The sequence below is a fragment of the Protopterus annectens genome, chromosome 11.part0 (genome assembly GCF_019279795.1).
Source record: "Protopterus annectens isolate FY-2018-M chromosome 11.part0, PAN1.0, whole genome shotgun sequence".
NCBI lineage: Eukaryota > Metazoa > Chordata > Ceratodontiformes > Protopteridae > Protopterus > Protopterus annectens.
The window spans coordinates 463,605,386-463,627,770 of record NC_056745.1 but is presented as its reverse complement, the minus strand read 5'-3'; the positions used below and the strand labels follow the sequence as shown (position 1 = coordinate 463,627,770).

The window sequence follows — 22,385 nt, the reverse complement described above, 5'->3', positions numbered from 1 at the left end:
TAAGGAGCAAGAAAAAGTTTCCCCAATGGGGTACTTAGCTTTAGTTGAAGACTTCGGTTCTGAAACTTGAAAATGAAAATTGCAGGAGTCGGCCGACTGGCACTTGTGAACTGCTTCTGCTTCGGGCACCGCATGGCAAGAAAGACGTCGGCTGCATGTTTTATACCCCTGACAACCTGATGTCATGGAAGAAGGGACAGTAACCGATGCAGGACCCAAGACTTTGTTAATCAGGCCGACTGAGGGCTACTGCAAGCAGATAACCCAAATGTGATGACTGCAACAGTGTTGGCTTTATTTATCTATTCATTTATTTACTTAACATTTTTTATTAATGTTTTACTAATTGTCACAAGTGTGTATTTCTTTAAAATTCTTCAGAATTTTTATCAAATTGGCACCAAAAATGTTATTTAAACAGTTGTTTAATCTAATATGGTGTTCTGATGAAGCTTGTTGTTATCAAGTGAAAGCACTTAACCAGCTTTTGGCGTTTTTTTGGTTATAATAAATTCTTTTTTACACTTTTAATTCGTGAATTTGTTTATAAGATAGAAGGTGCACTAGACTGGTGTGGTGCTGTTATAGAGTTGAATTCCCAAAGACACGGAGGCGTCCTTTTGCGAACAGTGCTTTTTGTGTTTTTGTTCCTGTTCTGGGCTTCATGACTGCAACAGTGAAACACGAAGAACATTTGTGCATTTTGTCGTTCACCTGGAAACATCCGCTAATCACCACCTTCTGCACTTCTGCCTGCGTGTTGTTCTGTATGTACATTTTTAGGGCATAGTAACTCTTTTAGATTCAGATAGCAATATAGTAAAGTATAACTTACATGTTTTCTTTATTTATTTGAGTCTATCCTGCAATATTGTTTTAAATATTTCCTGTGAGTTTGAACTATGAAGTCACTGTGAATACATATTTAGTATTGTCACGTACTGTTATTATTTATTATTAAATATACTTAAGCCTGTCCTTGTGGCTGATATCTGTGACACAGTTTAAGCTCTTAAGAGTACTTGCATATCTATTTGGTGACACTGTACAGGCCACTCCTAAATAGCCTTGCTCTTGGTCAGAGACTAACTACCATTTGGATTAATAGTAACATTACACAATAGGACTGAACACCCTTTAGGGCCTTAAGTAGCTGATAAAGAGTTGAGTGGTGGCAGTCGGAACTATCTTATAGTCTGGGCAGATGGGTGCATAGCTAGTAAACCTGTGCCCGCCTTTCCCAGGTATGTGACTGTGTTTGTATATAAATGTGTGTGTGTGTATGTATGTGTTTGCATACAAATCAAATCTCAAAGTGTGTGTGTATCAGCTACTTGGGCAGGGACATGAAGCAGTGGTTGGACAGAGAGGGTGCTGGAGGGTTTGGCTTGCCCACTCAGCTGAGATCTCAACCCTATAGCTGTGCCAGTGGAGAGTCTTATTGGGGATCTGGAAAACGAGGGAGAAACCAGCCCTAGACTGACTGTGACCTCTGTGTTCTCTCAAGGGAAATTGCACTTTACTGTGTATGTACTTGTCATCCTCCCAGTGTGTACATTCCCCAATTTTACCAGTGGTGCGGATTTAGGCTCCTTGATTACTGGGCCAGTGCAGGGGTGTCACTATTAATTGGCTGGCAGTGGTGGGACTGCCACATCACATAATTGGCTTGTAACGGTGTGGATCTTGAATTCCTGTAGCCCATAAACAGTGGTCATTAAGGAAGGTGTTTGTACTCTCAATCAGCCACACAGTGAACATTCAGAGTTCAGATCACAATTGTTTTATTTTTCTTGTTAGCTTAGTTGGGGAGAGCAGGCAAGCATGTCAGCAGAGGAGTATGGCAAGGTGACAAGGAGCCAGTTGGCTGAGATGTACCAGGCAAAAGGACTGGTGCATGCCAACCTGATTAAGCAGAAATGATTGCAGCCTTTGGTGCAGCTGCATTGTAGACCAGCAATCAGGAGGACAACCAAGCTGGCCTTGGAGATGTACAACTCCCAGAAAATGGACAGTTCAACCTTCTCACAGAGGACTTAAAAATCCGTCTGGAGTTAAAGAGACTTGAAATGGAGGACAAAGGTTTGGAAATGGAAGCAGCAGAGAGACTGAGACTCTGGAGGCTGAGGAAAATGAGAAACTGTAATGTCTGGAGTCTGAGGAGAAGGTGATGGTGACTCTATGCCAGGGTCATGGAGGTAATGGGGAAGGGAGTAACCAAACCTCAGAAGCAACAAAGGTCAGTAAATTTATTCCACAATTTAAAGACAGGGATAATTTTGATAGTTTCATTCATATGTTTGAAAGGGTATGTGAACAGTATAATGTTGACCAAAGGCTCTGGGTATGGTTCCTGACCCCCTTACACCATGGCAAAGTTGTAACTGCTATTTTTAGATTGTCTGATACTGATTGCTTAAATTATAATACAGTCAAAAAGTGTTTGTTAGAATGTTTTAAGTTAACATCTGAAGCTTACAGGAAAATGTTTTGTGAGCATAGACTTACGGCAGATGAAAGTGTGTGTGAATATGTTGCTGCACTAAGCACTTATTTTCATAGGTGATGCTGTGAATAAATCACAAACGAACCATCATGGAAATCCAAAAACTCTTGAAATCCTTTATTAAAACGAACCCTCGATAAAAATCCTTTTCCTTAACACAAAAGGGTGCACCATTCAGGATTGATAAGCACTTTCGGGATTTCCCTCCCTCAGATTCTGTTGCAACTGAAAAAAATGTTCCATTTAAGGAAGGCTTAACCAATCAAGAAGTTCACACAAACTAACACCTCCAGTGTAAGCCAGAGGTAAAACATCCTATCAGGACATGATGGTAAAGTTACACCTTCCCTAGAATCCAGTCAGTGGAAAAACTTCAAGTGTAAGTTAAAACATCACTCCATTAGGTGTGCATTTGCTTTCAAATTAAAAACTGCTCTGCTAGAGCAGATACCAGTCCTCTTTCTTCGGATGGATTGAAAAAATAATGCAACACCTTAATTAAAAATAAAACATGATGTGGTAAATTAACACACTGTTTCAGTGAGATGAATCTTGTCACACAAAAGGCCGTTAGTCACAGTGCATGAACCATAATGAAACAACCTAAAGCAATCACAGTGCATATATGAGCCAATCCCTCAAGTTCATGCCAATAAAATTTTTCTATACAAGAAATAGCGAAGAAAGGCGGGGGCATGAATTTCCTTGACTCAGCTGAGAAAGTTAGTGACAGGTTTTGAAACATTTGGTCTATAGAATAGGTTTTAATGGTACCACACCATTAAGTCCAGATGTTTAAGAGCAATGGAAAAATTGCTTTTGCAGTGTGGCAAGTTAACCTGTTCTCACCACACTTTATTTATTATATTAACTCCGATGTCAGTTCACCTCACAGAAAGAACACAAAGCAACAAACAGTTAAAACCAGTCTTCTTCTTGAGGCTGCAATCCTGAGTAACATAAAAAATAAACTTGAATAAAATCAAATTGTTCCCATATAAAGCTAACAGCATATTAGTAGTTACTGTCTCATGCTGTGAAGTTTTATCAGTTGTGATTTTACAAATCTTACACTGACCAAAAGCATACAAGTCCTGAAAATTCTGGCATGCAGCCTCTCTCCCCCTTTACCAGTGGCATGTGGATTTCAATTTAGGGAATATGTTAGCTTAGAGCTGAACAATTTGTCATACTACTGCAAAAAATAAAACTAACAGAGAAACAATGTTCATACAAGAAATGTAGATCAGTACCAGGGGTCTATGTTTACCCATCAAGTGGTAACATTATCGAACGGCATATGTCGAACACACTGTTCATTGAAACGTTCTGACTAGGATCGCATTACAGTAGGGATAAGGAAAATTTCCCTTTCTACACTGTAGTGGGATCTCGGAGTTGGTATATATAATTAGTGTGTGTGTGTGTGTGGGGGGGGGTGCAGCCCCCCACATGAGCAGAGTTTAGTGAATGGCTTTTACGATGTAATGCCGTTTGATGATGTTACCATTTGATGGGTAAGCACAGACTCCAGTACCAGCAGTTTGTTATTTAACACAAGCTCTGGATCAAGGATTGCTGCAAAATATGTTTTGAGAAGTATTTGAAAAGGAACTTACCTTTAGCATGCCATCTCTCTCCCATTTGTAGAGTCCACAGTTACTAGAAAGAAAAATATGGCTATTAAGTTTTTTAATTAAGTTGACTGACAAAAACTGTATCAGGTTAGCTGCTGTGACATTCTTTAAAACAGAAGATTATGACGTTTCAGTGTTACTGTAACAGTGGAAAGCATTTGCTGATTTTCAAAATGCAATAAAACAATAAAGGCTTTACACTTGTTGAACTTGCTTGCTATAACTATTATTTTGGCAGTTACAACTTCATCATTATTTGCTAATACTGGAATCAATCATACATCTTAATATATGCAAAAACAAAAGATTTGAACTCTCCCCAGCAACGTTTGCTGTTTAGCTACCTACAGCAACTGCAGACCTTGGGCAGTATGGAAATCTTCAAAGAACTATCCTCCATACAACAGACTGTGTTTGTGGCATTCTTTTATTTAGAGGTCGTCTGCAGGCACCTACTGCTTATTCCAGCTGTGCCATTTTCAATGACAGAAAATGTGCATCAATGTGGTTAATAAAACCTCACTCTTCAAATATTTTCCGTAAACAAACCACCACAACAATATACTGAAAAAGAGAAAAATCTCCCCATCCTAATGCAGAATAATATAATGTACAAAAAATCCAATAGGATGAGGGGACCAGTATCTTGCTAAGAAGCCACAGTTGATTAACAGATATGTGCAAACCTTATAAACTGATCTATGATGGAGATCTCTGAATCTGATCAAGTCCTAGGATTTTTCTGCAGCAACTGCCAACTTGGGTGCTTTTTTCCCCTTTTCTGTTCATACAATCAGCAGTATGGGTGTACCTTACTAGTGTATGCCATGATGTTGTATGCCAGACTAGAATAGATTGTCTTGAACCTATACCCATCAAATTTATCCCAATATGCTATTTTTAATTCAAGGAAAAATGACAGGGGCAAAACATATAAATACACACTTGAGTAACTCAGAAGAAACTAACTCCAGCAGCTAGGAGTAGTAGCATCTGAAGCACCGAGGCTAAATATTTAGTGATGAGGACTCATTTGGATATCTAAGATGGCTCCACAATGATCAACAGGTTGATTAGAGCTCTCCCATGCTGAAATCTAAAACAAGGTTTAAAAAGGGAAAGAGAGTTTATCACTCTGGGGAAAATTCAGTTACTGGCTAGTAATTATACAGCTTACATGCCAACAAAGAAAGAAAAATTGGAGAAAAGGATGAAATAAACCAGAAAAGGAGAAAATCAATTCTGGCTGGGGAAAAAATCTTGCTGCTGCTTACCAAAAAGTAGTTCAGACTGCAGCTCTGGTACAGGAGGTTTCCAGTAATCTAGAGAAATAAATACATCAAATGCACTCAGATGTGTTTAAAATAAATGAAATGCTGAAGAAATATAGAAAGTCAGACAGCAAAAGACAAAAAAAAAAATAGAACAAGCTAGCAACTTAGATGAACTGATAAAAACTGCAACAATCAGATGATGAAATAAAAAAAGGCTGTATGAGCATGAAGGTTCTCAAGAAGACCTGTATGAAAAATAGTGGAGTTACAAGACAGAGCAGGCAGAGAAACCCTGATATTTTCTGATGTACCAGAGAAACAGAAAGGAATAGACTGCATTCATTTTATGAAAGTACAAATAAGCAACTGGACTGGTGGTGTTCCACAGCAGGATTTGTCGACTGAGAGGGTACATCATGTGCATGCTCCACATATGACTATGAGAAAGGAGCCAAGATCTGTTTTTAGTAAATATCCAATCGTCCAAGCAGAAAGTGTTGCTCCTGGCAAAATTGTGTTAGAAAGGGAAAATAACTGGGGACAGTAGAGTGTATGTGGGAAATAATTATTCACTGTACGCCAGGCAAAATAAAAGCAAGTTTATTCCAGCAATCAGATAATATTGAGGCAGGTGTGAGATTCAAGTGGCTATATTATCTTTCTTCAGAACATTTTCTCCTGGAGGATCAAAGACATTTTCTCCTGGAGGATCAAAGACATTTTGGATGCAGAACAGGTTAAGGAGGAAATAAAAACATTTAGCCAATGAAGGGAGAGCCAGGAAACAGAAAACGACCCTACTTCTCATTCCCTAACAATAACAAATCACAGAGAGACACTTTGCCAGAGAAACATTTCTCATTGTTCCAAAGTAAAATGCATAAGTGACAGAAAACAGTACAGGAGTTGATTAAAAGAATCAGAGTACCTTAGACTAGAACCAGAGACTGGTATTGGGAGATGCAGAAGATCAGAAAGAAGACAATATTACTGTGAAATAACTGAATACATGGGATACTATAAAGCATCAACCTCATTAGATAAAGAAATAGACATGAGGCTCTGGATGAAGTGTATGAGAAAGACTGAAATTCTGTTAACTGTGTTAAACTCATGAGTGAACTATGAAACATGTACACCACTTTATGTCACTAATGTTTAGATGGACACTAAAGAGACTGGAGAAGTTACTGTAAATAAAACTGTTTCGCTCTTGCTAACATTTGTAAAATAGTACATTATACAAATTGTATGTTACATTGTAAAGTCATTTTGTACAGCGGGCAGTCAGGGATATTTTTAAATGTGAGGTATGGGAACCAGTGACTGCTGTATATGTTGAAGACATTAAAGCAAGAAATTATATTTCTTGGTTGTATTGTACCCACATAACAAGGTAAGAAAGACTTAACAGACAAAGGTAAAATTAATATAATGCTGTGATCTTGGGCTACTACGGTGGGGATGTTAAAGTATACTGATCACATTATACAGTGAATTAATATTCCATTTTTACACACACACACACACACATATATATATATATATATATATATATATATATATATATATGTATACACACACACAGATTAATGTCCTTAGTTTGAATTATTGTTCAAGTTTTTTTAAGCTAAAAGACTTGGAAAATAAGATAAAGTTACAAGCATGAAAAATGTTAGCTCATTTTTGTATTTGCCAATTTATTAGCTATTTTGTTCAACAGGAAAGGCTTTGACTGGGACAAAAGTCTACAGCTGCATGCAATTAATCATGAGAAGGCTGAACACTGTGTTCTGAGAGAAACTTACAAAGATTCCTTCATGAAATTACAATGTAAATAATTGTTCCTTTTTCATTACCATCTTGGAGACAATAAGTATGTCAGTGCAAGTAATTAACCATGAGAGGTTTAAATACTGTTTGCCAAGTGAACTGTACAAGGAACAGCATAATTAACATTTAAATTTACACTGACAAGCAGTTAGGTGAAAAATAACTGAAAAGAGTAAACCTGTCTGGTGGACAGCAGCAATAAACAAACACTATAATAATAGGAAAAATGCTGTCCAGGACCAAGGAGGAGCAGGTGCCAAATTTGAAGCACTCTCTCCTTTGTGTGACCAAGCAAATAAGGTCACTGGTGAAATCCTCTAAGGCTACCTTTAGAGTCCAACTTGGCCACATCACCATGGACAATCACAAAGCCTGCATCACATATGTCCGCAATCTCAGAGGTAACACCCAAATCTGCTCCGAACTGATGGTCAATAACACCACATACACAAACGTCATAGATATAGCCAATCTGTTGACAGACAGGTTCAGTGAAAGCTTCACTCCCCCGTCCCCCCATCAGTACACCAGGACATCCCCAGCATCTGCCTTCCTCCCCTCATCACCAGGGAGCAGGTCTTTAATGCCTTCTCAAAGGCAAAAAATACAGTCCCCATGGGACCCGATTACATCCCTGGCTGTATCCTACATGAACTCAGGCATGAGCTCTCAGCTCCATTAGTCACCCTATTTAACCACAGCCTGAGCACTGGCTTCATCCCAGATGAATGGAGGACAGCCAATGTCATCCCCTCTACACAAAGGTGGAGCATCCACTGACCCAGGAAATTATAGGCCCATCAGCCTAACTAGCCTGATCTGCAAGGCCATGGAAATGGAATATCATGGACTTTATAAACAAGGACATTGGCAACTTTCAAATGCTTGACCCCACACAGTTTGATTTTGTCAAAGGGGAGATCATGCCTGTTAAACTTGGTCGACTTCTTTGAAACAGTCACCAAAGCCATGGACGAGGGGAAGACACTGCACACAGTCTACCTTGACCTAGACAAAACCTTCGACACTATTTCCCACGCTGGCATAATAAATGAACTCTCCCAGAACCCGTATATTACCAGATGGGTAGCTAACTGGCTCACTGATAGAACCCACTCAGTCAAAATAGGGGACTCCACCTCTAGTAGTAGACTCATAACAAGTGGCATACCCCAAGGATCGGTCTTGGGACCTCTATTGTTTGGAATATACTTTTCTGAGGTGCAAGCCAAAACCAGGGGTCTGTGGCTCACCAACTTTGCAGATGACTGCAAGGTGGGTGCTATCTTAAATTCCCCTAGTGATGTGAACATCCTCCAAGATGGTCTTACCCAAACAAATGACTGCTGCCAGAAGCATGGCCTCAAACTGAATGCCAAGAAATGTATCATTATCCCCTTTGGGGAAAATAGCATCCCCACCAATTATCACATTAATAACAACATACTAAGCACGCAATCAGTCATGAGGGACTTGGGAACCCAGGTTGATAGCAACCTAACTCTTAACCACCACGTTGCCTCTGCTGTACGGAAGGCTTACTACATGGCCCACCTCATAAATAAGGGTATTTCATCCAGAAACAAGTAGGTCATAACATCCCTGTACTCCTCCCTTATCAGACCCATTATCGAGTACAATGTTCCCTTTGGCATGTACCTTGCCAAGCACATGAAGCAATTGGAGAGACCACAGAGGTTCCTGACCAGGACAATCCAGGGTCTCAAACACCTATCCTATACAGATAGGCTAAAAGCCCTGCCCCTCTACTCAGTCTCGTACATACTGCTAAGAGGTGACTTGTGTCTGGCATACAAGGCCATCTCAGACCCACCCTTGGTGGAGTTGCTGCATATCTGTAAGTCAAACTCCACTTGCACAGCGCATGCAAGGGCTTAACCTGGTCTGTGACATTAATAGAACTTGCTGACGGGATAGATTTGTGTCCCAAAGACTCCCCCATATGTGGAATAGACTCCCTCTCCATTTCATGCAGAGTATCCCTCTAGTCCTCTTTAAGAGGAAAGTACAGTTGTGTACACTTACCATAAATGTAGATGTTCAAGTGTATTCACTGTTGCAGTCATTACATTTGGGTAATCTGCTGGCAGGTTGCCCTCAGTCGGCCTGAATAACAAAGTCTTGGGTCCTGCGTCAGTTGCTGTCTCCTCTTCCATGACGTCAGGTCGTCAGGGGTAGAAAACATGCAGCCGACACCATTTTAATCAGTTTTTCTTGCCCCAGATGTCAAGTGCACCCCAAATGGGGAGTATATATATATATATATATATATATATATATATATATATATATATATATATATATATATATTCACATGTAATTTAGAACACAAAAAATTTACCTCCAACTAAAAGCAAATACACCAAAAAGGCTTTTGAGCATAATGAAGGAAAGAAGAGGTATAATAATAGAGAAGAAAGGGGGCAGGCGGGTGGGTAACCCGGACTGCAACAGTGAATACACTCGAATATCTACATTTATGGTAAGTGTACACAACTGTACTATGTTTTTCGTGTTTCACTGTTGCAGTCATTACATTTGGGAAGAATCCCAAAGCTATGGATGGGAGGATGGAATTATACAGCATTAGGAGCAGCCATAAGGCCCTGCAAGACAGCAGTGGCAAAGCCTGCCATGGATTTAGAAAAGAGAGGTAAATGGTAATGTTTTGTGAACGTATGAACTGAGCTCCAAGTAGCAGCTTCTAGAATGTGTCTGGTAGGAAACCCTCTGAGAAAAGCTGCAGCAGTAGATGCAGCCCTGGTGGAATGGGATATGATCCCCTCGAGGACAGGTTTACCATAGTGCATGTAGCAGAAACAAATAAAATGGATTATCCATTTTGAAATAGTCTGCTTTGAGATAGCCTTCCCCTCTGCTCCTGCAGCAAATGCCACCAGTAGTTGCTCAGACTTTCTTAGAGATTTTGTCCTGTTTAAGTAGAATCTTAGTTGTGTGTGTACATCCAATGAATGCAGAATTCGCTCCCCCTTGTTCTGCGGATTTGGGAAAAAATTTGGCAGATGAATGGTCTGGTTAAGAGCCACAATGGATACCACCTTAGGCATAAAAGAAGGATTGGTCCTGAGGGCCACCCTGTCCGGATAAAAGATAATGAAAGGCTCCACTGCCATGAGAGCCTGTAGTTCTGAAATCCTTCTAGCTGAAGTGACTGCTAAAAAAAGGCAGTCTTCCAAGAAAGAAATGTTATGTCTGCAGTAGCAGCTGGTTCAAAAGGAGGTAGGGTGAGTTTTTCCAGCACAAAATTGAGGTCCCATGCAGGAGTGGGTGCTCTTCTGGGAGGTCTCAAATTTTTGGCCCCTCTGAGGTACTGCTTTAGCAGAGGATTAGAAAAGAGTGGAGGCTCTGTGTTGTAATGAGCCAAGATGGCAGATGCATGGATTTATATAGAAGAAAAAGATAGGCCCTTGTGAAGCATCTCAGTTAAATATTGCAGAATCTGAGGGATATTGGGCATTGCTGTGTTTATTTCTTGTGCTTGGTTCCATGCGCAGAATCTCTTCCATTTATTAGCATAAGATTTTCTAGTACTAGGCCTTCTAGCCTCCAAAATGACATCCATCACAGGTTTACTGAGAGATCTGATTGGTGAAATTAGTTGATTAGCCATGCTGCAAGATTCAGAGTTTGGAGCCGAGTGTGCAGAATTTGATAGTATTCAAGCTTCCACCCAGGAATGTAATTATTTGAGAGGGTACCAGTTGTGATTTCTTTTCGTTTATAGTGTACCCCAGGCATGTTAGAAGCCTTTTTACAAACGCCAGATGTTGTAGAAGAATGTCCTTGTCTTCTGCCTAAATTAGACAATCGTCCAGATAAGGATAAATATGAATGTTTCTTTGTCTGCAAAATGCAATCACTGGTGCCAGGCACTTTGTGAAGACCCTGGGCGCAGTAGATAGGCCAAAGGGCAGTGCAGAGAACTGGTAATACAAATAGCCTGCTTTGAAGCGGAGGTATCTTCTGCAAGATTCCCTGATTGGGATATGCAGGTAAGCCTCTTTTAAGTCTAGAGTTACCAACCAGGCATTCTTGCCTAGCACAGGCAGTAGCTGTTGTAGAGTCAGCATCTTGAATTTTGGAATGTCCAGGAAGGTATTTAGAATGGATATGTCCAGAATTGGACGCCATGATTTGTCTTTTCTGGGTACCAGGAAAAGTCTTGAATAAAAACCTTGTCCTTTTTCCTTTTCTGTTACTGGTTGAATAGCCCCCATATCCATGAGGGACATGACTTGTTTCTGGGCCTCTGCCCACTGATTTGGAAGCAGATCTGGCCATCCATTTGGAATTGGCAACGTGTGGAAATGAAATCTGTATCCCTGGGATACTATATTTAAGACCCACTTGTCTTGGGTAATTAGATGTCAATTTTGAGCATGAAGTGCTAGTTTTCCCCCCAAAGGGGCTGCCAAAAGGTAACTGCTTGGAAATGGCAGAGGAAAGTTACTGAGACTGTTTACCATAGGGTGGTGCTTTGCTACTTCCTGATTTGGAGGTGGAGGCACCCCATTGTTTTGTCCTGTAAGATCCTTGTGACTGAAACCTGGAGCCTTTGGAGTGTTTGGGTTTGACCTGAGCGGCTCTGTTGGGTACTGGAAAGGACCAATTCTTAGTAGGCCAGTGCCTACTGAACCTGGGTGGCTGCACTTGCAAGAAATCTTTTACTGTTTGCATAGATTTAGCTTCGTCTTCCATCTTTTTCAAAACGTCTTCTGCCTTATTACCAAACAGACTGTCCTGTTGTAAAGGAGCATCCAACAATTTAGCTTTAACATGATCAGGCAGATTTTGCTCCTTGAGCCAAGCATGCCTTCTTATCACAGATCCAGTTACGGCGGCCCTGCAAGAGGCCTTCAATGAATCAAAACCACATTGCAAAGTATGCTTTCCAACTTGTTCAGCTGAATGCAATAAATCTTGTAACTCTTTATTTTCCACACAATCAGAAATCAACATAATTTTCTGTTTCAGTAAGCCCATGACATGCTGTTGATATTTAAGCATATGAAATTGACAGTTTAAAGCCCTGATTGCCAGGGTTGCAGATGTATAAACCTTCTTACCCCATCTATCCAGTGCCCTGGAGTCTCTATCAGAAGGGGTAGGATTTTTAGCAGTAGAAGCCTTAACACCCTTGGGACCCTGAGAAATAGTTTCAGGGTCAGCAGCAGGATTTTTGAAAAGAAACTTGTGGGAGTCAATAACCCTGTAATATCTGTCTAGCTTACTATGAGCCAGAGGCAGGGAATCAGGAGCCATGCCGGATTCTGAGAAAACATCATCAACAATGCCTAAAACAGGAGGTATAGCCAAAGGCCTATGCTGAGGAGGAAGAAGAAAAACCCTAAGCCTCTTTTTGGATTCTGAAAAATCCTGACTTTCCCAATGAAAATGCTCCCTTAAGGTATACAAAGTCTCTACAAAAGAAAAATCCTCAGGAGGAGAAGCAGAAGGGATGGATTCTTCTGCATCAGAGTCCTCATAAGGGGGAATAGAAAATTCCTGATCAGAAGAGGAATCAGAAGAAATGGAAACCTGATCTGAAGATTCATAATCAGTGCATTGCCTAGGCCTCTTAGCGGGTGGGGGTTGGGAACCCCTGATCAAGGTAATTAAATCCTCAGTCATTTTGATAATTTGTTTTTTAGGCATAGGGGCCTGAGCACGTGGCTCATGCATCATTTTTTTTTAGACACAGAAGTTGGTTTTGGCCTTGTTTTTGATGATGGCGTCGGTTTAATATACAAATCTTTAGGCCTGAAAACACCCTCAGAAGCTGGTGCCTGCTCAGCGGCTCTGAACCCATCCAAGGGAGAGACATCTGCGGGTTCAATACTTGAAGAATCTCGCAGCATACTGGACTCCGAATGGGTCTCGGTAGAGGCCTGCGACTCAAAAGTGGCAGGCATCAGGGGCTGCGAAAGCACCTCACTGAGTACCGGTGAACTGGCGACTGGCTTAGGAGAAGCTTTGCCGTTGGTTTTGGACCTTGACAGTCTATCTCTGTCTTTTTCTTTGCATTTTTTGTGAATTTCGGTAGTCGGATTGCTAACTGATGACATTTCAGGATAGTTCAATCTTGAACCTAAGTATTTAGAAGCAAAAATATGCCGAAGCTTAATAGTGCGTTGGTTAAATTTAGCACAAAACTGACAGCAAGGCACATTGTGGTCAGGGCCTAGGCAGGGAATACAGTGCAAATGAAAATTGTTATGAGGTATTTGCTTCCCACAAGTAATACAATTATTAACTTTTACTGACATCGGTAAGGAGCAAGAAAAAGTTTCCCCAACGGGGTACTTAGCTTTAGTTTGAAGACTTCGGTTCTGAAACTCAAAAACGAAAATTTCAGGAGTCGGCCGACTGGCACTTGTGAACTGCTTCTGCTTCTGGCACTGCCTGGCAAGAAAGACTGATTAAAATGATGCCGGATGCATGTTTTATACCCCTGACGATCTGACGTCATGGAAGAGGAGACAGCAACCGACGCAGGACCCAAGACTTTGTTATTCAAGCCGACTGAGGGCAACCTGCCAGCAGATTGCCCAAATGTAATGACTGCAACAGTGAAACACGAAGAACATCCTGGACAACTGGACTGGAAACAGAAAATACACCCCTGGGATCCCACGTGTCCCTGCTGGACAGGGGAAACAAGTACTGACTTTGAATGGAACATGGGTGAAATACTTGACTAGGCTTATCAAGGCCTCTGGGCCAATAGCCTAGTATCATCCTATGAATGTTTGAAATCTGAAACTTTAGGAAGTGAGTAAGTTATACAAGTATTTACTTCCCAGCAACCTTAACGTATTAATCCTTTTAACACAGCAGTGCACAATTTAGTTAATTTAAAGATACTAGTTCACGTTTTCCTAGGGCTAAAAGTTAATGATTACTGAAAGCATACAAGCTGCGGTGGTACAGTGGTAGCTTTGTTGCCTCACAGCAAGAGGTTCTCCTGTTTGATTCTCGGCTGGAGTGCCTTCTGTGTGGAGTCTGCATGTCCTCCCCACAGTCAAGTGGTCTCCGAAAGACATGCGTGAAAGGGTGCGCCTTCGCTGAAGGTTGGGCTTCGGGCTGGCAACTCAGCACCATAAAAATCTACTGCCAATCATTAGCGGACCGGAGTTCCGCTGTGGCGACCCCTAACCAGGAAAAGCTGAAAAGACAAACAATAAGCTGTTTTTCACATCTGGGAGGGGAAGAGAGATGAGAAAAAACAGCAAATTTGTGTATGTGGGATCACAGGATGCAGCATACACTTTATCATGGATAACCTTAATTTTAGATTAGTTTATTCCTGAATGGGCAACCATCAATTTGGTGAAAATGCTTCTAACTAGAGGGGTAAACATCAGTTGTTGAAAAATATACATAAATGTGTGTGCTTGTCCTAAGTTAAAAAGAGATGGGAGGTTCTGAAAATTTATTTACTTTATTTTTCTCCGTTTGTTCACTGAAGCAAAACAGTCTTAAAATGTGACAGATGTTCAAATGGAGAAGGGAAAAAGCAACTACATAATAAGAGATCATCTTGCCAAACATTAATGTGTACATGTAACCTAAAAGCTGGAAATACACATTCAAAAGAACTGTCATGTATAACAGGTGGAAGTAATCATGGAATGTAGATGCTTACAAATACAGAGAAACAGAAGTGTGTGACAAATTAATTTAAGAAGTGTACAGTGCAAACAGCTATGTTGCAGAAAACACATTTGTATAGAAATAAGTGTACAAAATTGACAAAGAAAGGTTGTCAGGGTGGGCATTCAGCAGAATATTAAGTACAAAGGAAGAGAGAAATAATATTGATTGATAGAGGGGCTCCAAAAGTGACAAAAGAAGAAAACAAATTTTCTGATAGTAAGGGATTATTAGTAGGATAGGTAGATTTGACTGGCATGTTTTTATATTCCTCCTAAAACCACTGTTATGGAGCTTAAGAGGTGAAATAATACCTTTTCAGGAAAGAACATTATTCAAGATTGGGGATCGGAACCCGATTTGCAATAGTGAAGATGTATCGGGGGACCTATAAGGGAAGTTTAAGATAAGAGGGTGAATTTCAGCAGAACTATATGACAATGTTTGATGAAAGATCCGAATTCAGTAGCAGGAATCCAGACAGAATTTGCATATTATTCCCCAAGGAACAATAGCTGGGCCAGACTGGACGGAAATTACATTTCTCAAAAAGATGCATAATTAACTGAAAGCTTTGAAACGCATCCAATAACTATTTCAGATCATTCACCAATAAAAACCTAATATAAAGATGCATGGTAATGAAGTAAAAATGAGACAATAGCATTTTTTATGTATCTGTTAAAGAGAGAGAGAGGTTTAAGCAATGAGTAGTGGAAATCATTTGAGGGTATTAGGGAAGACAGAACTTTCTTCAGAAGGAATGGCTATTTGAGTGAGATAAAATCAAAGATGTGGTTTAAAACCATTGTACAAATGAAAGAGAGATGAGGGTAATTTAGAGGGCTGATAAAGGTTAAAATACTGCAGAAAGTACAGTTGTGTACACTTACCATAAGTGTAGATGTTCGAGTGTATTCACTGTTGCAGTCATTACACTTGGGTTATCCTGCTAGCAGGCTACCCTCAGTCGGCCTATTCCAAAGTCTAGGTCCGGCGTCGGTTGCTGTCACCTCTTCCCTGACGTCAGTGTGCCAGGGGTATAAAAAATGCAGCCGACACCATTTTCTTCAGTTTTTCTCGCCCCAGATGTCTGGTGCCCCCAAAAGGGTAGGTTAAAAATATGCCAATAAAACATGCATGTACAAAAATATATACCTTCATCTACAAGCAAATACACCACATAGGTTGTACAGATTGGAGAAGTGCAGATAAGTTACAGCAAAGATATGGGGGATGGTGGGTGGGTAACCTGGACTGCAACAGTGAATACACTCGAACATCTACATTTATGGTAAGTGTACACAACTGTACTATGTTCTTCGTATTTCACTGTTGCAGTCATTACACTTGGGTTGAATCCCAAAGCTATGGTTGGAAGGTTGGAGCTAAATGGCATTAGGAGTGGCTATGAGGCCCTGCAGAACTGTAGTGGCAAAGCCTGCCCTGGATTTAGAGTAGAGTGGTAAATGATAGTGCTTTGTAAAGGTGTGCACTGAACTTCAGGTAGCAGCCTCTAAAATGTCTTTGGTTAGTACTCCCCTGAAAAAGGCTGCTGAAGTGGCTGCTGCTCTGGTTGAATGTGACCTAATGCCCTTAGGCACTGGCTTGCCATGTTGTGAATAGCAGAAACGAATGCAGTGGCCTATCCACTTTGAAATAGTCTGCTTTGAGATAGCCTTTCCTTGTGATCCTGCAGCATATGCCACTAGTAGTTGCTCTGTCTTTCTGAAAGCTTTGGTTCTGTCCAAGTAGAAGCGTAGCTGTCTGTGTATGTCCAAAGAATGCAAAATTCACTCCCCCTTATTCTGTGGGTTTGGATAAAAAGTAGGCAGATGAACAGTTTGGTTAAGGGCCACACTGGACACTACCTTAGGCATAAATGTCGGGTTTGTCCTCAGAGAAACCCTGTCTGGATAAAAAAATGATAAAAGGTTCCACAGCCATGAGTGCCTGTATCTCTGAAACACGTCTTGCAGACGTTATTGCTAGGAGCAGGGCTGTTTTCCAAGATAAAAAACTTTATATCAGCTGTAGCGGCTGGCTCAAAAGGAGGCAGGGTGAGTTTTTCCAAAACATAATTGAAGTCCCATGCTGGTATTGGTGATCTCCTTGGAGGCCTTAAGTTTTTGGCTCCTCTGAGGTACTGCCTTAACAAGGGATGAGAAAAGATAGGTGGCTCTGTATTGTAATGAGCCGAAATGGCAGAGGCATGAATTTTAATTGATGAAAAGGATAGGCCTTTGTCCAGCATCTCAGTTAAGTATTGCAAAATCTGAGGAATATGTGGTACAGCTGTGTCAATTCCTTGTGCCTGGTTCCAAGCACAGAATCTCTTCCATTTTCCAGCGTAAGATTTTCTGGTACTAGGCCTTCTGCTCTCCAAAATAACATCCATTACAGCTTTAGTGAGAGGTGCGTTTTGTATCACTACATTATCCGCAATGCTGCCAGATTTAAGGTCTTTAGTTGGCTGTGCAGGATCTGATTGTTTTGTTGGGATAGTAGAATGAGGTATTTGAGGCAAGGTCCAAGCCGGGCATTGAGACAAGTTCCTTAGGATTAGATACCAGTGCTGGCGGGGCCAGTCGGGGCAATCAGTATCATCTTTGGCTTCTTTTGTCTGACCTTTAGGAGTACCTTGGGGAGGAGAGGCAGTGGAGGAAAGGCATATACTGCTAAGCTTTTCCAGCTGAAAGATAGGGCGTCCACTTTCCATGCTTGTCTGTGATAAGTCCTTGTGCAGAATCTTTTTAGTTGGTAGTTGTGAGGAGAGGCAAATAGATCTATATCTGGGCATCCCATTTCCTTGTTATCATGCTGAAGACTTGTGGATCCAATTTCCACTTGTGGGGCTCCATGAAGTTTCTGCTTAGTTCGTCTGCCAGAGTATTTATCTTTCCTGGCAGGAATTGTGCCTGCAGATGTACTTGGTAAGTCAATGCTGTGTCCCACAAAGTCATGGCTAGTCTGCAAAGGGGTAAGAATGAGTGCATCCCGTCTTGTTTATATACCACATGACCGTGGTGTTGTCAGTCTTTATCAGTAATTGTCCCGGATGAAGTAGGTTCTTGAAGGCTGTCAGGGCATTCTGAACAGCTAGCATCTCTTTTTGATTGATATGTAGATGCATTTGGTTTGCGGACCAGGTGCCTTGAATACATCTTCCTGCCATGTGGGCCCCCCCAGGCATAATCTGATGTATCCGTTGTTAATGTCTGCCTGGCTGGGGGTAAAGTGAATGGCTGTCCCTTGTTCTGGAGACAAGCCTTCGCCCACCAATGAAACTCCTGTTGCAGGCAGGGAATGAGGGTAATTATTGTTTCCAGGCTGTGGCAATGTTGAGTCCAAACACTTTTTAGGTACCATTGAAGTTTCCTCATATGCAGTCTCACATATGGAATTAGTAGAATGCAGGATGTCTGAAGCTCAAAGCCTGCAGAATTTTTCTTGCAGATAACTGGGCCTTTGTTGCCAACAGGTTGAAATAGATAGTCAGTTGCCTTTGTTTGTCTGGCGTGAGATAAGCCATCTGGGCAGATGTATTTAAGCTTGCACCCAGGAATATTAATTGAGAGGGTACTAGTTTTGATTTCTTTTCGTTGGCTGTGTACTGTAGGCCTGTTAGAAATCTCTTTACAAATGTCAAATACTGTAGTAGAATGTCCTTGTTCTCTGCTTGAATGAGGCAGTCATCCAAGTAAGGATATATTTGTTTTCCTCTTTGTCTGCAGAATGCAATTACTGGTGCCAGGCACTTTGTGAAGACCCTGGGCACAGTAGATAAGCCAAAGGGCCGTGCAGAGAATTGGTAATGCATTGAGCCAGCTTTGAAACTGAGGTATCTTCTGCATGTTTGCCTGATTGGGACATGCAGGTATGCCTCTTTTAGGTCTAAAGTCACAAGCCAAACCTTCTTGCCCAGCATTGGCAGAAGTTGCTGTAGAGTCAACATTTTGAATTTTGGTATATCCAGAAATGTATTTAGAATAGATAGGTCCAGTATTGGTCTCCAGGTCTTGTCCTTTCTTGGTACCAAGAACAGTCTTGAATAAAATCCTTGTCCCTGCTCTTGCTCTGGTACTTGTTGAATGGCCCTCATGTCCATGAGGGATGAGACTTACTTTTGTGCCTCTGACCACTGATGTTTTGGCAGGTCTGGCCAACCGTTTGTCCTTGGCAAGGTATGGAAGTGAAACTTGTAGCCCTGTGACACTATGTCTAGGACCCATTTGTCCTGGGTTATTATGTGCCAGTTTTGGGAAAAAAGTGCTAGTTTTCTCCCTAAAGGTGCTGCCAGAAGATAAGTGCTTGGTGCTGGCAGGGGGAAGTCATTGGGACTGTTTCCTGTATGGCTGTGATTTGTCTTCTCCACTTTTGGAGGTAGAAGCACCCCATTGTTTAGACCTGTACGAACCTTGGGGCTGGGATCTGCCTCTTGGGCGTCTGTATCTGCCCCTTTGTGGTCTGTCTGACACTGGAAAGGACCAACTCTTTGTAGGCCAGTGTCTGCTAAATCTTGGAGGCTGAACCTGTAAGAAATCCTTAACCGTTTGCATAGATTTAGCTTTGTCCTCCATTTTCTTTAACACCTCTTCTGCTTTAACACCAAACAAAGTATCATACTGTAATGGGGCATCTAATAATTTTGCTATGACATGATCAGGCAGACTTTGTTCCTTTAACCAAGCATGCCTCCTGATGACAGAACCCCTAACAGCAGCTCTGCAGGAGGCCTCCAAAAAATCAAAACCACATTGCAAAGTATGCTTTCCAACTTGTTCATCTGCATGCAATAAATCCTGCATTTCTTTGTTTTCTGCACATTCAGAATTTGTCAACATTTTCTGTTTAAGCAGTGACATAATCTATTGCTGATATTTGAGCATATGAAACTGACAATTTAAAGCCCTAATAGCCAAGGTAGCGGAAGTGTAAATCTTTTTCCCCATCTGTCCAATGCCCTAGAATCCCTGTCAGAGGGGGTAGGGTTTTTTGCAGCGGAAGCCTTGACCCCTTTGGGACCCTGAGAGATAGTTTCTGGGTCAGCTGCAGGGTTTTTGAAAAGGAATTTATGAGAGTCAGGAACCCTGTAGTACCTGTCCGGCTTAACTGGAGCTGGAGGTAAGGAGTCAGGGGTTAGACTGGACAATGAAAATACATCAACAATGTCTAACACAGGTGGAACAGCTAGGGGCCTGTGTTGTGGTAGTAAAAGGAAGTCTCTGTGCCTTTTCTTAGATTCTGAAAAATCTTGGCTCTCCCAGTGGAAATGCTCCCTCATGGTATGCAAGGTTTCCCCAAAAGAGTAATCCTCAGGAGGAGAGGCTGAAAGGATAGATTCTTCAGCATCAGAATCCTCATTGGGAGGAAGAGAGTATTCCTGATCAGAAGAGGAATCAGATGAAATGGAAACCTGATCTGAAGATTCATATTCTGTCTCTTGCCTAGGCCTTTTATCAGGTGGGGGATGGGAACCCCTGATCGAAGTAATTAAGTCTTCGGCCATTTTGAGCACCTGTTTTTTGGGCATGGAGGCCTGTCCATGAGGCTGCTGTACTTGTTTCTTTGTCTTTAAGGGTGCTTTAGTCTTTGCCTTTGAAGCTGAAGTCGTTTTAATGTATAATTGAGTTGGTCTGAAAACACCCTCCGAAGCCGATGCCTGCTCAGCGGCGCCGGACCCATCTGAGGGAATAGTCTCCGAAGGTCCAATACCTTGAGCCTCCAGCGGCCTAGGCGACTCTATGTGGGAGTCGGTAGCGGGCTGCGGGTCTGAAGTAGCAGGCGTCAGGGGCTGCGAAGGCGCCTCACTGAGAACCGGCGACTGGCTTAGAAGAAGCCTCGTCGTCGGTTTTGGACCTCGGATGCCTGTCCTTCTCTTTTTCTTTGCATTTCTTGTGAATTCCAGTAGTCAGATGGCTGTCCGACGACATCGTATAATTAAATCTTCTGCCAAAATAGTGTAATGCAAAATCGTACTGACGCTTAATAGTGCGTTGGTTAACTCTAGCACAAAACTGACAACTAGCAACGTCGTGGTCAGGGCCTAGGCAAGGAATACAGTAAGAATGAAAGTCCTTATGAGGTATTTGCTTCCCACAAGAAATACAGTTATTAACTTTTTCTGACATCGGTCTGGAGCAAGAAAAAGTTTCCAACGGGTACTTAGCTTTTAATGAAGACTTCGGATCTGAAATTCGAACACAAAAATCTCAGGAGTCGGCCGACCGGCACTTGCGAACTGCTTATGCTTCGGGCACCGCACAGCAAGAAAGACTGAAGAAAATGGCATCGGCTGCATCTTTTATATCCCTGCCGCACTGACGTCAGGGAAGAGGCGACAGCAACCGATGCCGGACTAGACTTTGGAATTCAGGCCGACTGAGGGTAGCCTGCCAGCAGGATAACCCAAGTGTAATGACTGCAACCGTGAAACACGAAGAACATTATGGGGAATCTTACAGAACAAGAACAGGAGCAACTACAAAGTGCTAAAGGGAAAGGGGCTCTATTTAACATGAATTGGAAGCCTGCTCCAAAGGTGCGGCAACCTCTGGGAGACAAATCTATCCCTTCAGCAGGTTCTGCTGATGTCACATACCACGTTAAGGTCCTTAGAGTGAGTGACCCATGTGCCATTTGACTTGCAAATGTGCAGCATTTCCATTAAAGCAGGGTCAGATATTGCGCTATATGCAAGGCACAGTTCGCCTCTGAACAGTCTGTATGACAGATGGCAAAATGACAGTGATTTCAGTCTGTCCACATATGACAGATGCTGGAGGCCCTGAATTTTCTTTGTAAGGAACCTTTGTGGTCTTTCTGCCCCATCAATGAGACCAATTGTTTTGAGCTGACGCTGGATAACAGAACCAGCTTCTAAATTTTTGGAGCCACAGCAAAGGAAAAACTTTGAAAGGACTGGCACTATTTTACGTGATACTCATGACTTCTTACAGTCCCTATATGATTGGTCAGTAGGTACAGATTTGAAAGGCTCTTTTTCATTACCCTAGAAGTCAATACCTTGATGTTAAGTTGTCAATCTCGCCTTCATTCTTGCTGGATGGGTTCGGAGCCAATCCTCGGCTCAGACTCGGCCAATACTAAAAGCTCGAGAGCTAATTCCACCGGCTCGAGGCTCCCCTATATCCCACAATGCTAGGCGGTAACTACTCAGATCTCGTTTGCCGCTATAGCTGACGAGGTGCTTTTTTACCGGCTCAGGCAGGTTAGTCGATTTTTACCTTTGAGGTAGTACTAATTCCCCCTTTTTTCTTTAGTCAGATATATTGTTATTGTTAGTTTTAGTATTTAGTTCTATCGACCCTAATTTTCGATACCCATCCCCTCTTATTGTTGTTGTTCTAGGCCTTCGGCCCTTCCCTCACCCCAGTCCCTTTTTAAGTTAGTGTTGTAGGGGCTTGTGTGTATGTGTTT

The 22,385-nt window shown here is 41.8% G+C and overlaps 1 protein-coding gene across 1 annotated transcript in view; it reads right to left on the bottom strand.

Moving 5' to 3' along the window:
- MCM10 (minichromosome maintenance 10 replication initiation factor) overlaps positions 1-22,385 on the bottom strand; it is a 948,221-nt gene that overhangs the window by 18,809 nt on the left and 907,027 nt on the right. The window contains exon 20 of the mRNA XM_044087964.1: positions 4,126-4,168. Coding sequence (XP_043943899.1) covers positions 4,126-4,168 — 43 coding nt within the window. The remainder of the gene's footprint in view (positions 1-4,125; positions 4,169-22,385) is intronic.